Raw genomic sequence first — 20,789 nt, forward strand, 5'->3', positions numbered from 1 at the left:
GGCTGTAAAATACGTGCTTGTCTGAGTGTGAAATAAATGTGCTTGTTGAACTGTTCCCCGTCTCATTGCGTCCTTTCCCTTGTTTGAAAGTTCCATCTTGCATCACGGAAGGAATTGGTAGAGGGGTGTAAGCACCCGGTAAATAATCACGTCCGTCGGAGCCGGCGATAACACCGCTCGGTTATCACTGAAGCACGGAACGGACTGCTGAAGCGGTTCGTGTCCTCGGCCGGCCAGCGGCGAGGTACGATCACCCGGTTAACTGCCCGCGCAGGTAAGGATGGGTTCTCATCCCAGTACGGACCCAGTAGGTCGAGTTTGGCGAACAACCCTATTCTGCGCGGGTGGCCGATTGGCACGATTGTGGTGGGGTCGAAAGACCCACCCGTGACTAGCTCCTGGCAATAGTTCCAAGGAGGGTCTCGACTGAATTGTCTGTTCTGGTGGGCGACGCAGTCGCAATTTGAGTTACGTGGCCGATTGCACGCCAGGCGGACTGAAATTCGTAACTATATATGTATATATTCGGTATATAGCGGTAGCGGAGGAAAATATATACGATAGTGCATGTTAAAAACACTTTTACAAGTTTTCGATGAAGCACAATTGTATGTAAAAAAACATCAGTATGTCGGCCTACCAAATTCAATAGTTGTTGAAAAGTTTGTCAAGTAAATACTAGAATCACCCGTTGGACGCACACAGGGACGCATGGGACGCATGTCGAGATGGAGCTCCTTTTATATTATACATTCAGAGAAAGGTAGGTAGGTATAGTATAACGCTCTTGAGCGATAAAGTGCAGTACAACAAAAGAATGCCAAATCTGGAGCTCGGAGGAAGAAAAATAAGAACCACTCCTTCGCGTCTTACGATGCATCAGGCTGCCAAAGCCGTTTTCCCTTTACGAGGGGGTACACTCCTGGACCACTCTGAAGCAGGATACTTAGCAAATTGCAAAGCGACTTAATTATATACTTGGTATGTAATCAGGAATGTAAGGGCTGGCATGATCACTTAGACTTGGAGGTATGCGCATTTGTGGATTCAAATGTTGATCCAGCTATAAACTGTCATCCTCGTGTTTCACATGTAGAATGCGTCCATCGGATGTGTGCAGCGTCCATCGGATGGACGTTAAGCCTGAGGATCCGAGTGCTTGCAGTCATTGTTTGTGGAGAGTAAAGATTCCACGGTGTCATTCGTGAAAACTGGACGAGTGATCGTCGGTGCCCAGGTCAAACTAAAATTCTTGGCAAAATCACTTTCAGTGAAAAGTCAGGCCGAGCCAGCTAGTTCGAGAAAGACTTGGGCCGAAAACCTGGAATAATTGGGGCTGTGAAATAAGTGTAGTAGTCGTCAGTAGTGGTGATAATGAATATGGTTGCAATTGCCGTGGAACGTTGACTTTGGATCATTCAATGGCGAGGTTAAAGGTCAGACACCTAGAGATTTTTATGCAGGAAAATATTTCTAGCGTGGAAGAGCAACAGCAACTATTGTTAAGTATCTGACTCATACTGGAAACGTAACAGCATGCGAATCACCTTATGAATGGTTATTGCAGGAAATAAAAAGTAAATTTCAGGATTTATGAAAATTGACATGCGTATCATGTATGCCCCAGTCATAGGTATAGTTGGACCCCTGGTGTTGGCGCAGTGGTTAGGGCAGCGGCTTGGGATCCAAAAGGCCCTGAGTTCAAGCCCCGTTGGGCCACTGAATTAATACACCAGGGGGTTGACTCAGCCTGTCATCCTTCCGAGGTCGGCGAAGTGAGTACCAGTGTACTGGGCCGGTGTATACCCCGGTTAAAATAGGTGTACCATATCCCTGTGTGTCGTAAGAGGCGACCAGGGTTGCGTCAGGAAGGGCATCCGGCGTAAAACATGTGCCAAATCACTATGCGGATCATGCGGATGATCCGCTGTGGCGACCCCTAACGGGAGCAGCCGAAAGAAGAAGAAGAAGGTAGGTATAGTTGGACAAACCATTGTGTTGTAAGAATCCACAGCCGGTCGATCGTGCGTCCAGGTAACAAAAATAATCATTGAAATGAGCAAACAATGATGCTGCACACGTCCGCCTGCAGTTGTGCACAGAAATGCCATTAACAGAATTATTTCCCCTCATGCTGAAAACTGATGTTTTTCTGAAGTCATTAACCTTGAGGCTGTTCACTTGTTTTTGCTTTATCATTGAAGAACAGCAACCTTACAAGCGACATGGTATTCCAGCCCTTTCGCATTATCTGTCCTATCATTAAGGTTTACTTTGGACAAAAATTTTAAGATAAAGCAGGAAAATTGCTTTCAATCTGTACTAATACCAAAGTGGTGTCAAAGCCACCCGATGCTCGCCTGTTTATACATTTATCGTTTTTAAAAGACTTGTCTAATAATATTTTTTATAAAGCATTGCAGTGAAGTCTGATCCAAATAATTTTAAAGCAATATATGTATTTGTATATTGTAAATCAGTAAAAAATAGTGTGGTCGATAAAAACATTAGAAAGGAAATAACTTGCACAAAAACTTTAACATTTTCACGCTCACGCTCACGCCGGGGGTATCGCTATAGCTCTCTGTTCTTCGAACAGGCGAGTTAAAAAGGAAATGTGTGTATGTGGGTGTGTGTGCGTACGTGCGTGCGTGTGTGTGTCCTCCATAACTCCAAAACCATGAAACCGAGCAGCTTGAAACTTTACATGCATACAAAGAAAACTCCAAGGAAGTGCAAGAGTGAAAATTAGGTGTTTGGGTTAATTAAAACACCCCTTTTGAAGATAATTAACGGCCTTATGCAATTCTATCCTTCATCAGGCGATCCTCGGTCACCTCGCTCTCTGGGGTCTTCAGGCATTTCCTGGGTGACCTTGCTGGGGTCTGAAGCTGCCATGTTTTTTGACCTGCTCGAACATGCCTTGACTTGGAGCAGGCCGCAGCGATTTCTCAACGATAAAGTTGTTTTCACTTTCCTCACTCATATCATTGAATGCCTGTTCATCGTAGCTACGAATCGCTGGGTGCATTGCAATGCTTATAAACGCCTGAAGACGCCAGCATTTGTGGCTTTATTTAATTTCCGCACATGCGATCACTGCCAGAATCTCTTAAACTAAGGATAATTACAAAATGTAAGCTCCAGATTTGAAAGTATCAGCAGTTCCGACTTTCGCAGAAAAGTGTTGATTTGTCCGATTCGGACATTGCACGGGTGTTTCCGGGTGAATAGCTGTATCGACAGCAATTGGTAATCGCTCGCGAAGCCAGGCATTCCGTTGAAGTGCTTGATTAAGTGCTTAAACCACTTACCAAGCTGTACAGTTGATCTCAGTTGATAGCGGTGCAGTTTGTGTACTTATCAGGATGTACAGCGACAGTTACTTCAAGGTAGAGGTACCTTTACAGCACACGCGGACGTGGTACATGTGGGTAGATTTGGATCTGTACGGACTATCCGTGGGTGTGTGGACATGCCATGCCGGTTACAGGTGCCGTGGTGGCAAAGTTTCATCCCGTATCTTATGGAGGTTCTTTCAGGTTTTCCTTTGTCCTCTCACCTGTTTCTAAAGCATTTGGTGATTGGATTTCCTTTACAAAGGTTAAATGTTTCTCTTTGTGAGTTTCAAAGCAAAATATATTTGATAACGCCCGATTTCTGGGTCGTTTGCCGTATTAACGTGTTTTCTAAATTACCGAGCCAAATTTTTTTCCACCGGTCACACGCAACTGTTTATAAAGATTGATGTTTGTGAACATATCCCTGAAATGTCGATATGAATGTAACATTGTTTTTCAGTGAAAGATACTCAAGGTTTCTGGGTTGTACGCAGTACGTACTGTAGTTGGTAATCACACTGACTCCAACCTGCCGATTCCCAAAAACATTGCCGATATCGGTCAAGCGTGCGTGCGTGCGTGTTGTTCACAAAGCATAACATATACCCTCTGATAACTCCTGTACCCCCCACCCCACCCCACCCCTCTCTATCCCTCTCTGTCTGTAGATGTATCTGGCTGGTCATTATGTCTGGACAGTGGTTATTTCCATGTGCCTGGACGGTGGTTATGTCCGAGCGGGGTTCGTCTCCAGACATGTCCGGATGGGAGTTTGTCTCCGGACATGTACAAGCCGTGTTTGCCTCCAGACTGCTTGGCTCTGGACGCATCCGGGCGGTGCTTATGTCTGGACAGGAGTTTGTTTCCAGATGTGTTTTGGCAGTGTTTATGTCCTGACCGGAGTTTGTCTCCAGGCACGTCCGGGCAGTGTTTCTCTCCGGACGTGTCCAGATGGGAGATTGTCCCCGGTTACATCTGGGCAATGTTTGTCTCCGGACGTGTCCGGATGGGTGTTTGTCTCCGGACGTGTCCGGGCGGTGTTTGTCTCCGGACAGCTTAGTTCTGTATGCGTATGGGCGGTGTTTATGTCGGGACGGGAGTTTGTTTCTAGACATGTCCAGGCGGTGTTTGGCTCCGGACGGCTTGGTTCCGGACCTGTCTGCATGGTGTTTGTCTCTGATATGTGTTTATATCCGGATATGTCCGGGTGGTGTTTGGTTCCGGACGGCTTGGTTCCACACGTGTCTGGGTGGTGTTTGTCTCTGGACTGTGTTTATATCCGGACATGTCCAGGTGGTGTTTGTCTCTGGACTGTGTTTACATCCGGACATGTCCAGGTGGTGTTTGTCTCTGGGTGGTATTTATAATATGACCGGTAGAAAATGGATGTCAGACATTATTCTGTTTCCATCTTCACTATTTTTCCATGCAGAATCATTTTGATGAGACAGTGTGAATCATAATTGATGTTCCACTGCACATTTGCCTTCCCTTCCTCTCACCTATCGCTGCCTTCCCTTCCTCCTCTCTCCCACACCCCTCCTCGCTCCCTCTCCCTCTTCTCTCTTTCCCACTCTATCTCCTCACTCTCCCCACACCCCTCTCTACCTCCCCCCTCTTTTTCCCCCCATCTCAGTATTCCCATCAGCGAAGCGATGGGTGGTATTTGCTCGTACTATTTTTTTGTTGCTGTTGTTACCCTCACCGAAGGATAGGGTGTTGCATTCGAGTCCGTTTATTACTTACGAAATCTAAAGATTTCGTAAGTATATTGATGACTTCCATCATGTATTTGTGTGTTTGTTTGTGTGTTTGTGTGTTTGTTTGTAGGCACGATAACTCGAGAACGGAAGAAGCTACCAATGTCAAATTACACCACGTGATTCAAGAGGGTGATGGCTAGTGCTGATTAGATTTTGGTCAAAATCGGTCAAAGGTCAAGGTCACAGTGAGGTCAACCATTCGATTTTTGATGGTTTGGTACAGAATCATCGTAGAAACTTCTGGTTTGCGTCGCTACCTTCTCTAGAGACAGCTTTTATCAGACAAGGTCAGAGGTCAAGTTGACGATTTCGTAAGTACCAGTCTATGGCTGCTTGTTTGTTTGTCCACACAGAACTTTCGCGTTTTTCTCCACAACTGCTTGTCGGATTGAGACGAAATTTTCATGATTGGTGCGACTGTTGATGTGGAATGTTGTAATGATAATTATGACGTCATCGGTCACGTGGTGTGGCAGCCATGTTGGAAAAATAGAAAAACTTTGGATGTCTGTATCTCTGAAACTGCACCAAGGAAACAATTGAAACTTGGCACACAGCAAGTACTCATGGGGAATGAGTGTGATTTGTTATGAGTTAATAGGTGCCTTCGTTATGATGTCATAATTGCATATGTAGAACGCTACATCCGATCAGTAAGAAAATTTTTGAGGGTCATCTGAGGATTAAATGGTCAACAAAAAAATTTTATGACATCATCAGTCACGTGATTTGACAGCCATATTATTGTTTTTTTTTAAACCTTCAAAAATCTTCTCTGAAATGGCTGAACGAGTCATCACTGCCAGCATTTCCAAGAGGCAGTTCTGATTATGTCTCTTATTAATTATATAACACACCAGTACACAAATGCCACGCACAACACACCATATAAAACAAGTCCTGGCAAGGGTTTGCAATCTCTGATTGTTCTTTTTCTTGTTTCAAATGCAGCCAGTAGCTGCTGATTGCATCATTTTCTGGAAGCACAGCTGTATCACTAATGCAGTGCTCCTATTACCAGTAAGAGGAGACGAGATTGGGACCATACTCAGTGTAGAGCGTTGGTGCTGCTGAAGCAGTCTCCTTGGCTATTGGGCACAATCCTGGACGGGTCGCCACTCCGACACAGTATACCAGCATGCTGGCACTCTTTCTTCCGACCTCGGAAGGATGACAGGCTGAGTCAACCATACCTGATGTTAATTCAGTGGCCAATAGGGCTTGAACTCAGGACCCAAATATCCCAAACCAGCCACCCAAGACACGAAGCCAACACCAGGCTTACTGACTTACTGACTGACTGATATTCATGTTGGGTACCTTCCGGGTGACGTGGAAAGGTGAAATTTTGTGTGTCGTTGGACATTGAAACCAATACACCGGGAAAACTCACAGAACCATTGGAAAGCATCCGTAAATGAAAAAAAAATCAATGAAAAAAAAAATGGAAAAAATATTTGCAGGTGAGCGACACGAGACAATAGGGAAGCACAGCAATTTCACATGTCGATGGACATTGAAGCCGATCCACTGGGAAAAATCAAAGAACCATTGGAAAGTGAGAGTAAATTAAATTATAAATAAATAAATAAAATAAATGCAGGTGAGTGGCCCGAGACAATGGGGAAGCACGGTGATTTCACGTGCTAATGGACATCAAAGCCAATACAACGGGAAAAATCACAGAACCGTCGGAAAGTGTCCGTCAACGAAAACATAAATAAATGAAAATAATTTAAAAAAACAAATGCAAGTGAGCGACCCGAGACAATGGGAGAAGCACAGTTCATTATTGCTTAGAACGTGTCAGCATATCCTGCTCATATGTATATATATATATATATATATATATATATATATATATATATATATATATATATATATATATATATATATATATATATATATATATATCATATGCTAACCACTCACTGACTGATAGTAATGTTCGTTGCCTTCCGGGTGACGTAGAAAGCTGAAATTTCTTGTGCCGACAGACATCGATGCTGATAGACCAGGAAAAATCCCAAAAACCATTGCAAACGAACCGAAAATGAAAATATCTAAAAATAAGTGCAGCCTTGTGCTCATTTCTGGTGAGCGACCTGAGACATTGGGGACAATGGGAGGTCATGCTACAACTGCTGATATTTATGATGTACCTATGTATGAAGCACGGCTTGTTATTGCTTGCAATGTGTAAGCATACCCCACTAGTGTGTGTGTGTGTGTGTGTGTGTGTGTGTGTGTGTGTGTGTGTGTGTGTGTGTGTGTGTGTGTGTGTGTGTGTGTGTGTGTGTGTGTGTGTGTGTGTGCGCGTGTGTGTATACACACACACACACATATAGGTGGAGGGATATATGTGTGTATACAGTGCCTATAGAAAGTCTACACCCAACTTTCAAATTTTCACCTTTTGTTGCCTTCTAGCCTGGAATTAAATTGCATTAAATCCGATTTTTCCCACCTTTATTTACACATGGCAACCCACAACTTCCATGTGAAAAATAAATTTTATATATTTCAGAAAATTAATTAAAAATCCAAAACTAGAACATCTTGGTTGGATAAGTGCCCCCCCCCCCGAATTAATATGAGGTGGGAGCACCTTTGACAGCAATTACAGCTGCGAGTCTGTTGGGATAGGTTTCTTCCAACTTTGCACACCTTGTCAGGCTATATTTTCCTATTATTCTATCCAAAACTGAGCCACTCCAGGATATTTATCTTTGTGTTCCTTCGCCACTCCAGTGTAGCTTTGGCTGTGTGCTTTGGGTCATTGCCATGCTGAAAGGGGAACTTCCGTCCCAATTTCAGCTTTCTTGCAGAGAGCAGCAGATTTTCCTCCAGGATTTTAATGTATTTTGCTCCATCCTTTTTCTATCCTGACAAGTGCCCCAGTCCCTGCTGATGAAAAACATCCCCATAACATGATGCTGCCACCACCATGCTTCACAGTATGGATGGTGTTCTTTGGGTGATGTGCTGCATTGGGTTTGCACTAAACGTAACGTTTTGCATTTAGGCCAAAACGTTCCACCTTGGTTTCGTCAGACCACAAAACGTTTTGCCACATGTCTTCATAATCTCCAGAGTGGTTCTTTGCATACCTCAAATGGGACTCAAGTTTGGCTTTTTGAGTAATGACTTCCTTCTTGCCACCCCACCATGCAGGCCAGAGATATTGTTGGCACATGCACACAGTGGCCAATCTTTGCCATAGATGTCGGTAACTCTTTCAAAGTTGCCAGTTTCCTCTTGGTGGCCTCTCTGATCAGTCTACTTGCTTGGTCATACAGTTTGGAGGGATGGCCTGATCTAGGCAGGGTCTTGGATGTACCATAAGCCTTCCACTTCTTAATGATTCTCTTGACTGTGCTCCAAGGGATATTCAAGGCCTTTGAAATATTTTTTATACCCATTCCCTGATCTGTGCCTTTCCACAACTTTATCCCGGAGGTCTTTTGAAAGGTACTTAATTCTTGTGGTTGAGTCCTTGCTGTGAAATGCACGACATGAGCAGAGGAAACCTGCAGGAACAGCTGATTTTATTCTGAAATAATCAGAATCACTCCAATTTAACACAGGTGGAGGCCAATTAACTTTGTGTGTGATTTTGAGGGTGACTGGTTACACCTGAGCTAATTTACAATTGCAATTATAAGGGGTGTGGACACTTATCCAACCAAGATATTCCAGTTTTGTATTTTTAAAGAACTTTCTGAAATTTGTAGAATTTGTTTTTCACTTGAAAGTTGTGGGTTACGATGTGTAAATAAATATGGAGAAAGTCTGATTTGATGCATTTTTAATTCCAGGCTATAAGGCAACAAAAGGTGAACATTTTGAAAGGGGGTGTAGACTTTCAATAGACACTGTATGTGTGTGTATATATATATATATATATATATATATATATATATATATATATATATATATATATATATATATATATATATATATATATATATATATATATATATATATATATATATACATATATATATATACATATATAAAGTTATATATTGTTACGGCCTCGGGTTTGAGGCGCTCCATGAATGGACGCACTCAAGTTTCTCCCGAACACCTAGTCCTGAGGCTGTCGACCACAGATAATTCTGTGGTCCAATGGGATATAGTTATTGCACAACCATAGCTGCTTGACTTAGCAGGGTTACGCTTCCATGTTTCCACGATACCTTTTGATTGGCACAGCAACCTAACGAGAGGACACGCCCTCGGTGCCACACCTAGTGATCTTCTGCCGAGTGGAACAGATAGGTGCAGCACCAGCTAACAGAGCAAATCAGGTGGGGTACAACTTTCCGTCTAACTATACTTGTACACTGTGTTGGACCAATAAAGGAAAAGACAACCGAGACAGATTGGAAATACCAACAAACAATTATTTATTGAACACACAAGGAATCATTTAACAGCGAGTAATGACATGCAAATAAGCAAAAGGCACATAAGAGCAGATTTAACGAATGCATTTTTTTTTTTATACAATCTTATTTACACAAGAGACTTGGCAATCATTCAATCAGGGTAGAAGAAGACAAGAAGAAGAACTTGAGAGGAAAAGTAAAGTATGGAAAAAAGGAAATTGGGGTCCACTGTTCTTTCCTCACCACATACAGCTATCTCTCTGAGGTGTCCAGACCCAGTAGGCATGTTGTCTTTAGCGTGCTAAATATGTGACGGAAAGCAGCTCGCTGCATTTCTGCTGGACCCCTGTGTCCAGCAGCTCCCCATGAACCTAACCTCGTTCTGGGCTTTCCACACTGCTCTCCTCCACCCCATGGACACCATCCCTCTCCACACACTGCACACACCTCTGCCCCTCGCCAGACAAACATTTTGGCATCGACGAGGATCCGCTCCTCAGTTTGTTCATCCTCTCCGATCTGCACTCTGAACTTTCTGCTCCTCACAGAACAATCTTTCAGCTCTTTTATGCTCCTCTCAGGACAAGCTTTTACGACCAGGACAAGCTGTGAGCTCCTTTCTGGTCCTCTCAGGATAAGCTTTTTGGACCAGGGCAATGTCTGAGACAACTCTGTCCTGTATCTAGCACTTCTGCCCTCTTCCTCCTGCTATGGCTTTTTCCATCTCAGCTCGTGTGAGCCTCCTCCTCATTGGGCCACATTCGATGTGGGTGGGTCCACCATGCAGTTTGTGGAAAATGTCATCATTCTGTGAGAACTTTCAATGCAGTTCCTACCCTCCCCTCACGCACCCAAAGCCACGATGAGAGCCCACGCTCCCTCCCTTGTGTGCAAGCATTCATTGTACAGCCTGCACTGTACCATGCGAGAGGCACCATCACGCAGGCCATGAATATCAAGCATCGTGCTTTGTGCCATGAACGTGTGAAATAGAATAATGCACGGATGGCGTTGCAACAGAGAGGGATGCAGACAGACCGTGGGACGAAGGGATGGCTGCGATGTTGAAGGCAAGACAGATGGGGTGAAGGAGGGATTGGTGAAATGAGGTTTTGTGAAGGGGTTAGTGGTGGATTGAGAAAGGCAGAAGGGGGAACGGATCAATGATGGAAAGAATGGATGGTCGAAATGAGGTTTTGTGAAGGGGATAATTGGGAAATTGTAAAAACGGACTGATGGTATGAAGGAGGGAAGATCGAAAGTAGCAGGGGGGTGTTGGGGAGGGAAACATCACACCGGGAAAACACGAACTAACAAATGCATGCCATCCGAACACCCTTTAGACAAGGGGCCAAGGACTATCTACACATAGACTAATGAAATAACTGATCCTCGAGTCTCCTCCGTGTCTGTGTATGCTCGAGTAAGTTTCCAAAATTGAAACACTATGTAGGTATATATGTATGTGTGTGTTGGCGTAGTGGTTAGGGTAGTGGCTTGGGATCCAAAAGGTCCCGAGTTCAAGCCCCGTTGGCCGCTTGAATTAATACACACCAGGAGGTTGACTCAGCCTGTCATCCTTCCGAGGTCGGTGAAGTGAGTACCAGTGTACTGGGCCTGGTGTATACCCCGGTTAAAATAGGTGTACCATATCCCTGTGTCGTAAGAGGTGACCAGGGTTGCATCAGGAAGGGCATCCGGCGTAAAACATGTGCCAAATCACTATGCGGATCATAACAAATGATCCGCTGTGGCGACCCCTAACGGGAGCAGCCGAAAGAAGAAGAGAAGATATGTATGTGTGTATATATATATATATATTAGCGGAGTCGATCTAGTTTTTTTACTTTTGGTTGGAAGCGCCTTCATATATATATATATATATATATATATATATATATATATATATATATATATATATATATATATATATATATATATATATATATATATATATCTTCTTCTTCTTTCGGCTGCTCCCATTAGGGGTCGCCACAGCGGATCATCCGTATGATCCGCATAGTGATTTGGCACATGTTTTTTTTTTACGCCGGATGCCCTTCCTGACGCAACCCTGGTCGCCTCTTACGACACAGGGGTATGGTACACCTATTTTAACCGGGGTATACACCGGCCCAGTATACTGGTACTCATTTCGCCGACCTCGGAAGGATGACAGGCTGAGTCAACCCCCTGGTGTATTAATTCAGTGGCCCAACGGGGCTTGAACTCAGGACCTTTTGGATCCCAAGCCGCTGCCCTAACCACTGCGCCAACACCAGGATATATATATATATATATATATATATATATATATATATATATATATATATACATACATATACATATACATATACATATACATATACATATACATATACATATACATATACATATACATATATATGAAGGCGCTTCCAACCAAAAGTAAAACAAAAAAAACGAGATCGACTCCGCTAATTTGAGCAAAAAATCAAGAGCAGACCCGGTCTCAGGCAATGTTTCGCCAGCTTCGCAGCTGGCTTCATCAGGCACAATATATAATTTGTTGAGCATCTATTCGCGCCAGCTTTGCAACAATAAATCTATTGTGCTTGATGAAGCTGGCGAAACGTTGCCTGTGACCGGATCTGCTCTCGCTTTTTTGCTCAAATTCACGGAGTCAATCTAGTTTTTCACTTTTGGTTGTAAGCGCCTTCCTTTTCTTTAACAACAAAAAAGTATATATGTATGTATGTATATATATATATATATATATATATATATATATATATATATATATATATATATATATTAAACATTTATTATTTCATTTCTTCTTCTCCTTTCGGCTGCTCCCGTTAGGGGTCGCCACAGCGGATTATCCGTTATGATCCGCATACTGATTTGGCACAGGTATTACACCGGATGCCCTTCCTGACGCAACCCTGGTCGCCTCTTACGACACAGGGATCTGGTACACCTATTTTAACCGGGGTATACACCGTGCCCAGTACATTGGTACTCACTTCGCCGACTTCGGAAGGATGACAGGCTGAGTTAACCTCTTGGTGTATTAATTCAGTGGCCCAACTTGGCTTGAACTCAGGACCTTTTTGGATCCCAAGCCGCTGTCCTAACCACTGAGCCAACACCAGGATATATATATATATATATATATATATATATATATATATATATATATATATATATATATATATATATATATATATATATATATATATATATATATATTGTTTCATTTAATAAACCGTATTTTATTATTACTCATTAATTGTTGTATAAAGCAGTGACCGGCTAAAAACGTAAGACCCCAAAGTCTCTCGATCGTTTTGTTTGCGTCGCGACTCGCTTCCCTGAGAGCGCCATGTGAGTGCGCTGTCTACAGCCGGTGGTCCTGAAAACGCGAGCGAGGAACGCGAGACCCTCCTCTCTGACGTGAATGAGAGCAATCGTTGGGTTGCTAAGCAGCCATGGGACATCACCATATTGCTCATATTGTGATGTCGATTATTATAGGAGTCAATGTGGTGACTTTCCCTTCCCTCTCACCCTTTTTCAACCCCAACACCTCCTGTCTTCTTTGACTAACCCTCTCACCCTCCCCTATTCGAAATCGGCTTGCAAGATCTTCAGTCTGGATTGCAAAACAGGTTTAAGAAAACCAAAAACAAATATATATATATATATATTTATTTATTTAAAATCCAAACCCACCATGAATCATAATATCAATGTTCATGTCTCGAATCATGAATGAGTGAATGAAGAAAGATCAAATCAATGAATGCGCGATCAGAGCAAACGTCATCCCCGAAAAGTGGATTCGTACCGTTACATTCCTCTCGTGTTATCAAGTGGGAAAGGCGAAAATAAAGGAAACGGACAGAATTGGGAGAAAAACCATTAAGAGACGGAAGAGGACATTGCAAACAGAATTGTGAGGCTCACCGAGAGGTGCGGAAACCGGAGCCTGTACCGTCAGCACGACCAGCACGAGCAGTGCACGTAATTCATGCCTGGGACGCACCATCATGCCGTGCTTGCCCTCCTTGTGCTTCCCCCCTACCCCCTCCCCAACTCACTATCGCTTCATGCTCAACAAGAGGGCCATGCAAGACAACTGAGATGCTGAGAGTGAGAAAGAAAAAGGGGGTCAGGAATGAATGGTTCGTTCGCAGATAAAGCAGGACCTCCCCCTTTCCCCCCCACCCTACGTTGGGCGGGTCCAGATGGCTGCAGCGCCTTTAGCCTCGCAGGGGGCAGGAGGCAAGGCAGGGAATGAAGGAAGTAGTGGTGCTGGTGATGGTGAGACAAAGACCGGATTCGGATTAAAGACTTGCACACAGCCCCCAACGACAGAAACCGCCGTACACAGCACGAAAAATCAGCGCCCCCAACCGGACGTAGCAGGACATAATATAACTCCCACATACCACAAGCAGTAATCAGGAAGGGAGCTTCGTGTTGGTTTAACGGTTAAGATGGCTGGCTTAAGATCTTCGGGTCTTGAGTTCGAGCCCCTTTCGGCTGTTTAATTAACACCAGGTGGGGTTGACTCAACCTGTCATCCTTCTGACGTCGTTGAAATGAGTACTGGTGTAGTGATAGAGGGGCACAGCAGTTTGGGTCCACAGAAAATGATGCAACCAGCAGCCACTGCTTGGACAAAGCTGTTCAACCTTCCATCAGGAAGGGTAAATGAAAGTGTTATCGACGATGAAAATGTTCAATGTGCTAACTGAGAGCCACATATCCATGATTTGCACAATCAAACACGATCTCTGCAACCCCGAAATTCTCACCTGCTATTGAGTGTGGAATGGAAAAGGGGAAAACGGGTGTAAATTGGAGAGAGTGAGGTGAACGCTTCTCCATGGGTCGACGAACCACAAGCTGTTTATCAATCCAATGGACAAACAGTCAGATATACTTATATCAGGTTTGTGTTTGTACAAGCACGAGCTACACATCGACTATAACATCAACATTTCCTTGCTGTCGAGAAAGGAGCATGGATGCAGATTCCTAAAGCGTTTGATCGTATAAAGGATCGTCTACCTAACGGGAAGACAGGACAGTTAAAAAGATGCAGTCAGTGGAACCCTGAAGTCAAAAAAAAAAAAAAACGGGGCAACAACCTGCACGAGAAACACCAATCTGACAGTTTATAGTGATGTCAGGAGTGGAACCCAGAAACCACAGCTCAACGACAAGTACATTGTCTTTCTACAGCTTAATGGCGTCAAAGACGCAGCTAAATGAAATGGCAAGTGAAGACAAACAGAAGACACAACTCGATGGCAAGTGCATTGTATGTACAGTAAATACTAACAAATACAACCTGTCGCTTCGCTAACGGGGATATTCGGGGAGAAGAAAGAAGAAGGGGAGAGGAGAGGAGGGAGAGTGGAGGGAGGGGGAGCAAGGAGGGAGGGAGTTCGAGGATGGGTAGGGGGGTGAGGAAGGAGGAGGGAGTGAGGAAGGAGGGGGGAGTGAGGAAGGAGGGGGAGCGAGGAGGGATGCGGAAAGAGAAGGCGGCATGAGGGGAGGCAAGGGAATGCAGTGTGAGGGGAGGGTCTGTCCGGACATAACCAGTCTGGACACGTCCAGGTATAACCACTGTCTGGACATAACCACCATTCAGATACGTCGAGTGAAGGCAGTGTGAGGGGAGGGTCTGTCTAGACATAACCACCATTTAGATACATCGAGTGAAGGCAGTATGAGGGGACGGTCTGTCCAGACATAACCACCGTCTGGACACGTCCAGAGATAACCACTGTCCAAAACGATGAGCATATTACTAGGGGGGGGGGAGAAAAGGAGGGGGGAGATAAAGGGGTGGAGGAGCGAGGAGGTAGGGAGACCAAGAAGGGGTGAGTGAGCGAGGAAGCAAGGGGAAGCGCTGATGCAGGGGGGAGTGAGGAGGGGCAAGAAAGGAGTAAACAATGTGTAAATAAAACATATGCCAAATAAAAGCGTGAAAAATAAGTGTTGTCATGATTGGGGTGGGATACAGTACATATTGCTTGTGGCAGGCTTATTCAGGTGAAGCAGGCTGTCTACTTGAGGTTGAAGGCTCAGAAGATGAAATGGAGGCTGATAAACTTGGGATTTTTTTGAAGAACTTCATTATGGAGACTTGAGTGGCTGCTTTCATTTTCCGTTTGTAGACCTTGTAACATTTCAGAACATGATCCATCTCCCGACTCACTTTGGAATTTCTCATGCAGACAGGATTGTGCTCATCACTAACGACTCGCTCAGAATGATGGAGCACGAACAACTCGCTCAGAATGATGGAGCACGAACAACTCGCTCAGAATGACGGAGCACAAACAACTCGCTCAGAATGATGGAGCACAAATAATTCACTCAGAATGATGGAGCACAAACAACTCGCTCAGAATGACGGAGCACGAACAACTCGCTCAGAATGACGGAGCACGAACAACTCACTCAGAATGACGGAGCACGAACAACTCACTCAGAATGATGGAGCACAAACAACTCGCTCAGAATGACGGAGCACAAACAACTCACTCAGAATGACGAAGCACGAACAACTCGCTCAGAATGATGGAGCACAAACAATTCGCTCAGAATGACGGAGCACAAACAACTCGCTCAGAATGACGGAGCACGAACAACTCACTCAGAATGACGGAGCACAAACAACTCGCTCAGAATGATGGAGCACAAACAACTCGCTCAGAATGACGGTGCACAAACAACTCACTCAGAATGACGGAGCACGAACAACTCACTCAGAATGACAGAGCACAAACAACTCACTCAGAATGATGGGGAACAAACAACTCGCTCAGAATGACGGAGCACAAACAACTCACTCAGAATGATGGGAAACAAACAACTCACTCAGAATGACGGAGCACGAACAACTCACTCAGAATGACAGAGCACAAACAACTCACTCAGAATGATGGAGCACAAACACCTCACTCAGAATGATGGGGAACAAACAACTCACTCAGAATGATGGAGCACAAACAACTCGCTCAGAATGACGGAGCACGAACAACTCGCTCAGAATGACAGAGCACAAACAACGCACACAGAATGACGGAGCACGAACAACTCACTCAGAATGACAGAGCACGAACAACTCACTCAGAATGACAGAGCACAAACAACTCACTCAGAATGATGGGGAACAAACAACTCGCTCAGAATGACGGAGCACGAACAACTCGCTCAGAATGACAGAGCACAAACAACGCACACAGAATGATGGGGAACGAACAACTCGCTCAGAATGACGGAGCACGAACAACTCGCTCAGAATGACGGAGCACGAACAACTCGCTCAGAATGACGGAGCACAAACAACTCGCTCAGAATGACGGAGCACAAACAACTCGCTCAGAATGATGGAGCACGAAAAACTCACTCAGAATGATGGAGCTCAGAATGAGAAGAAATCGTTGTGGCCTGTTCCAAGTCAAGGTATAGTTGAGCAGGCCAAAAAACATGGTGTCTTTAGACCCCAGCAAGGTAACCCAAGATACGCCATAAGACCCCAGAGAGTGAGGTGGCCGAGGATCACCTGATAAAGGATATAATTAAATAAGGCCATTAATTATCTTCAAAAGGGGTGTTTTAATTACCCCCAAAACCCAATTTTCACCCATGCACTTCCTTGGCGTTCCCTTAATATGCATACAAAATTTCAGGCTGTTGGGTTTCATGGTTTTGGAGTTTTTGAGGAGACACAGTGAGGGCTTGTAGTTTTTTTATTTCTTTATTTATTATTTATATATACAATATCAAGGCTCTACCCTTGGTTTCAGTCCAGGTCACTCCACCCTGAATATGCTGCTTCTGCTCTCCCAACAATGGATGGAGGTCCTCAATACCAGAGATGAAATCCGAGCCGTATCCCTGGACATATCACGTGCTTTTGACACGGTCTGGCACCCTGCACTACTCACCAACCTCTCTTCCTATGGTATCCAAGGCCATCTCCACTCATGGCTTGAAGACTTCCTCTCCTGTCGCAGTCAAAGTGTGGCCCTAAATGGAATTCTTTCATCCCCTCTTCCTGTCCAGGCTGGCGTTCCTCAAGGTCGCGTTCTGGGCCCTGTTCTTTTTCTGGTTTTCATCAATGATCTCTCCGACTCTGGAAAATCCTCTATATCTCTTTGCTGATGACTCCACCCTCTGCCGTACCATCGGTCATCCCTCAAACCAGCAAGCAGCAGCTTCTTTGCTCACTGCAGATCTGAGTAAAATCACAAACTGGTCCAACACGTGGAAGATGTCTTTCAACCCTGACAAATCTCACACTCTCACTGTCTCTCCAAAAGGACCATTAAGAAAACCCCTCCATCCACTTTCTCAACAATCCTCTGGAATAAGTCCTTTCTTTCAAGCTTCTGGGTCTCACTATCTGCCATGACCTTTCCTGGGAAAGCCACATTTCAAACCTCGCCTCCAAAGACAGTCGCCGACTGGGAATCCTCCGTTGTGCAAAGTCCTTCCTCGGTCCACCTGAGCTCCTGACCACTTACAAAGCTTTCGTCTGCAGTCTGATGAAGTACTGCTCTCCCCTCTGGGCTGGTGCTCCTGCCTCCCCTCTTTTTCGGCTTCACGCTGTGGAAACCAAGGCATTTCGGATCATTGGCATCTCCTGCAATGAGGCTGTCTTTGGGCCTCTCACTCTCTCACCGCAGGTTGGTCGATGGTCTTTCTGTCTTCCACCGTCTCCTCTCCAGCCTCGCCCCCCCCCATGCTCTCTCTGTGATTTGTCCCCACCACATTTCCACAGGGCGCTCAAGGTCCGCCAACAACCCCCTTCTGGTAAAACTACCAAAATCACAAATCGCTGCTCACCTTCACTCTTTCATTCCTCTTTTTTCCCACCTTTGGAATAAACTCCCTCACTCTATTCAATTCCATTCTTCCCTCCAGGCCTTCAAAACAGCTGTTCACCGCCACCTCTTATCTTCTCCCATCCAAATCCTCGATCTTTTCTACCCCCGATAATTAATCCACCCAAGCCCACCTCCTTCAAATTCCCTGCTTTCCTTCCTGAAAGTCCCTGTAATGTCCAACTTGTATTCCCCATGTTCCCCACCCCCATCCCTCTCCCTTCCACAGATCTCCTACTGTCTCTGTTCCCCACTGTTTTGTCCTTCCCACTCCCGCCCCTCTTGTGTCATGCCCCTCTTGCTGTGCGTTGTGTGTTCGCTCTCACACGAGCCTCGACAAGGTATACAACAACAACAAAAAAAGGCTCAAAAGCTAACACAATGCATAACAAGGGGAGCAGAAAACAAGAGGGGCGGGAGAGGGAAGCACAAAATAGTGGGAAACAGAGACATCAGCAGATCTGTGGACGGGAGAGGGATGGGGTGGGGTACATGGGGTAAACAAGATAGACACTACAGGGACTTTCAGGAAGGACAACAGGTAATTTGAAGGAGGTGGGTTTTGGGTGGATTAATGGGGGGAGAAAAGATCATGGTTTTGGATGGGGAAAGATAAGAAATGGTGAACTGCTGTTTTGAAGACCTGGATGGAAGAGTGGGATTGCAGAGAGTATGGGAGTTTGTTCCAAAGGTGGGAAAAAAAGAGAAAGCAAAGTGAAGGTGAGCAGTGATTCTTGATTTTGGTCGTTGTACCAGAAGGGGGTTGCGGGCTGACCTTGAGCGTCCTTTGGGGGGGGGGTGAGGGGGACAGATCTCAGCCAGAGCAAGGGGGATCGAGGGTAGAGAGGAGACAGTGGAATATAGAATGACCACCGACCTGCCTGCGTTGAGAGAGTGAGAGACCCAAAGACTCAGTCTCATCGTAGGAGATGCCAATGATCCTAAATTCCTTGGTTTACACAGCGTGAAGCCGAGAAAGGTGAGAGGCGGGAACACCAGCCCAGAGAGGCGAGCAGTACTCCTTCAGGCTGTGGATGAAAGCTTTGTATGTGGTCAGGAGCTCAGGTGTGCCAAGGAAGGACTTTGCATGATGGAGGATGCCCAATTGGTGACTGGCTTTGGAGGCCAGCTTGGAGATGTGGCTTTCCCAGGAAAGATCATGGCAGATATTGAGGCCCATAACTTTGAATGAAAGCACTTCTTTAGAGGATTGTTGAGAAAGTAAATGGGGTGGCGGTTTTGCAGACAGTTCTTTTGGAGAGATATTGTGAGAGTGTGAGATTTGTTGGGATTGAAAGACATGTTCCACATGTTGGACCAGCTTGTGTAAGGGTAGCAGTTATGATGGGACTGGATCAAACTCACAGGGAAATCCAATCGGTGAGGTTTCCAGAACTGAAATTCAAATTTTGAGCTTCTCACACATTCACAAATTTGGGACATAGAATACAAGGGCAATGGATGAGGGAAAGTTAGATGTAAAAAAATGAGATATGGAGAGGACAATAACTGATAAGTGAATTTGGGGATAAGTGAATTATATGGTCTGGTTTGGGGCAGTTTCAATCCGACAATTACAAAGTGTTCTTTCACGGTCATGAAACCTTTAAGAGAAATGGAGTGGCAGTCATTTGCAATGAGAAGATGGCAGAGTCAGTACTGGGATACAACCCAGTCAATGAAATGTTAATATCAGTGAGGTTGAAAGGACATCCAGTGAACACCATCATCATTCAGATTTCTACTCCGACTTCTGCAGCAAATTAAGAAAATGTGAAGGAGGTTTATGGAAAGATGCAAGGACTGGTGGACTGGGTGCCTGAAAGCAGTTTTAATTATTATGGGAGACTGGAATACAAAATTTGGGGAAGCAGGGAAAGCACAGATACAGGAAACTATCCAAAATGAGTCAGACGAGCGAATGCTGGGGTTTTGTGTGGAGAATGATCTCATAATTTCAAACACATAGTTCAAACTAGAACGGCACTCGGTAGAGCACATACCTCCTCCAGGCTGACCAGTTTACGTTCTGTATCCCACTAATAGGCTGAACCTGGATACGGACTTTAAACAAAATTGAATGGGCTTGTTTTTGACACCTCCCCAACTCATCCACCAAGTTTAATCATAAATTGTCCAACTTCTTGAGAGATCCTGCTATGTATAGTTTTTGGCCCAATCACTTAATGATGAAGAATCACTTTAAAAATTCTTAGATCCAGATCCAGATCTTCAACAAAATCCAGTCATTTTGCCATTGTCATGTACCCAACCTCAGACCAAATTTTGTCCGAATCCGTCCACAACAGATATCCTTTTCACAGACAGACAAACAAGCCGGTAGGCGGCGATGGGTCGCCGAGCATGGAAACTATAAGATATAGAGCAAAATGGATG

General features: G+C 44.7%; 1 protein-coding gene across 5 annotated transcripts in view; it reads right to left on the bottom strand.

The window, feature by feature from the left end:
- LOC147031483 (uncharacterized) overlaps positions 1–13,917 on the bottom strand; it is a 158,433-nt gene extending 144,516 nt beyond the window's left edge. For 2 of the 5 annotated variants that reach the window (XM_085863943.1, XM_085863977.1), the window contains exon 1: positions 13,450–13,905. In XM_085863943.1, coding sequence (XP_085720069.1) covers positions 13,450–13,534 — 85 coding nt within the window. In that variant the 5' untranslated portion in view covers positions 13,535–13,905. Of the gene's footprint in view, positions 1–13,449 lie in introns of all 5 variants that reach the window. The other 3 variants (XM_085863959.1, XM_085863950.1, XM_085863967.1) reach the window with 3 other exon arrangements.
- Between the last annotated feature and the right edge of the window lie 6,872 nt (positions 13,918–20,789).

This window comes from Eptatretus burgeri, chromosome 2 (assembly GCF_056783735.1).
Source record: "Eptatretus burgeri isolate ZD-2024b chromosome 2, Ebu_testis_v1, whole genome shotgun sequence".
Taxonomy (NCBI): domain Eukaryota; kingdom Metazoa; phylum Chordata; class Myxini; order Myxiniformes; family Myxinidae; genus Eptatretus; species Eptatretus burgeri.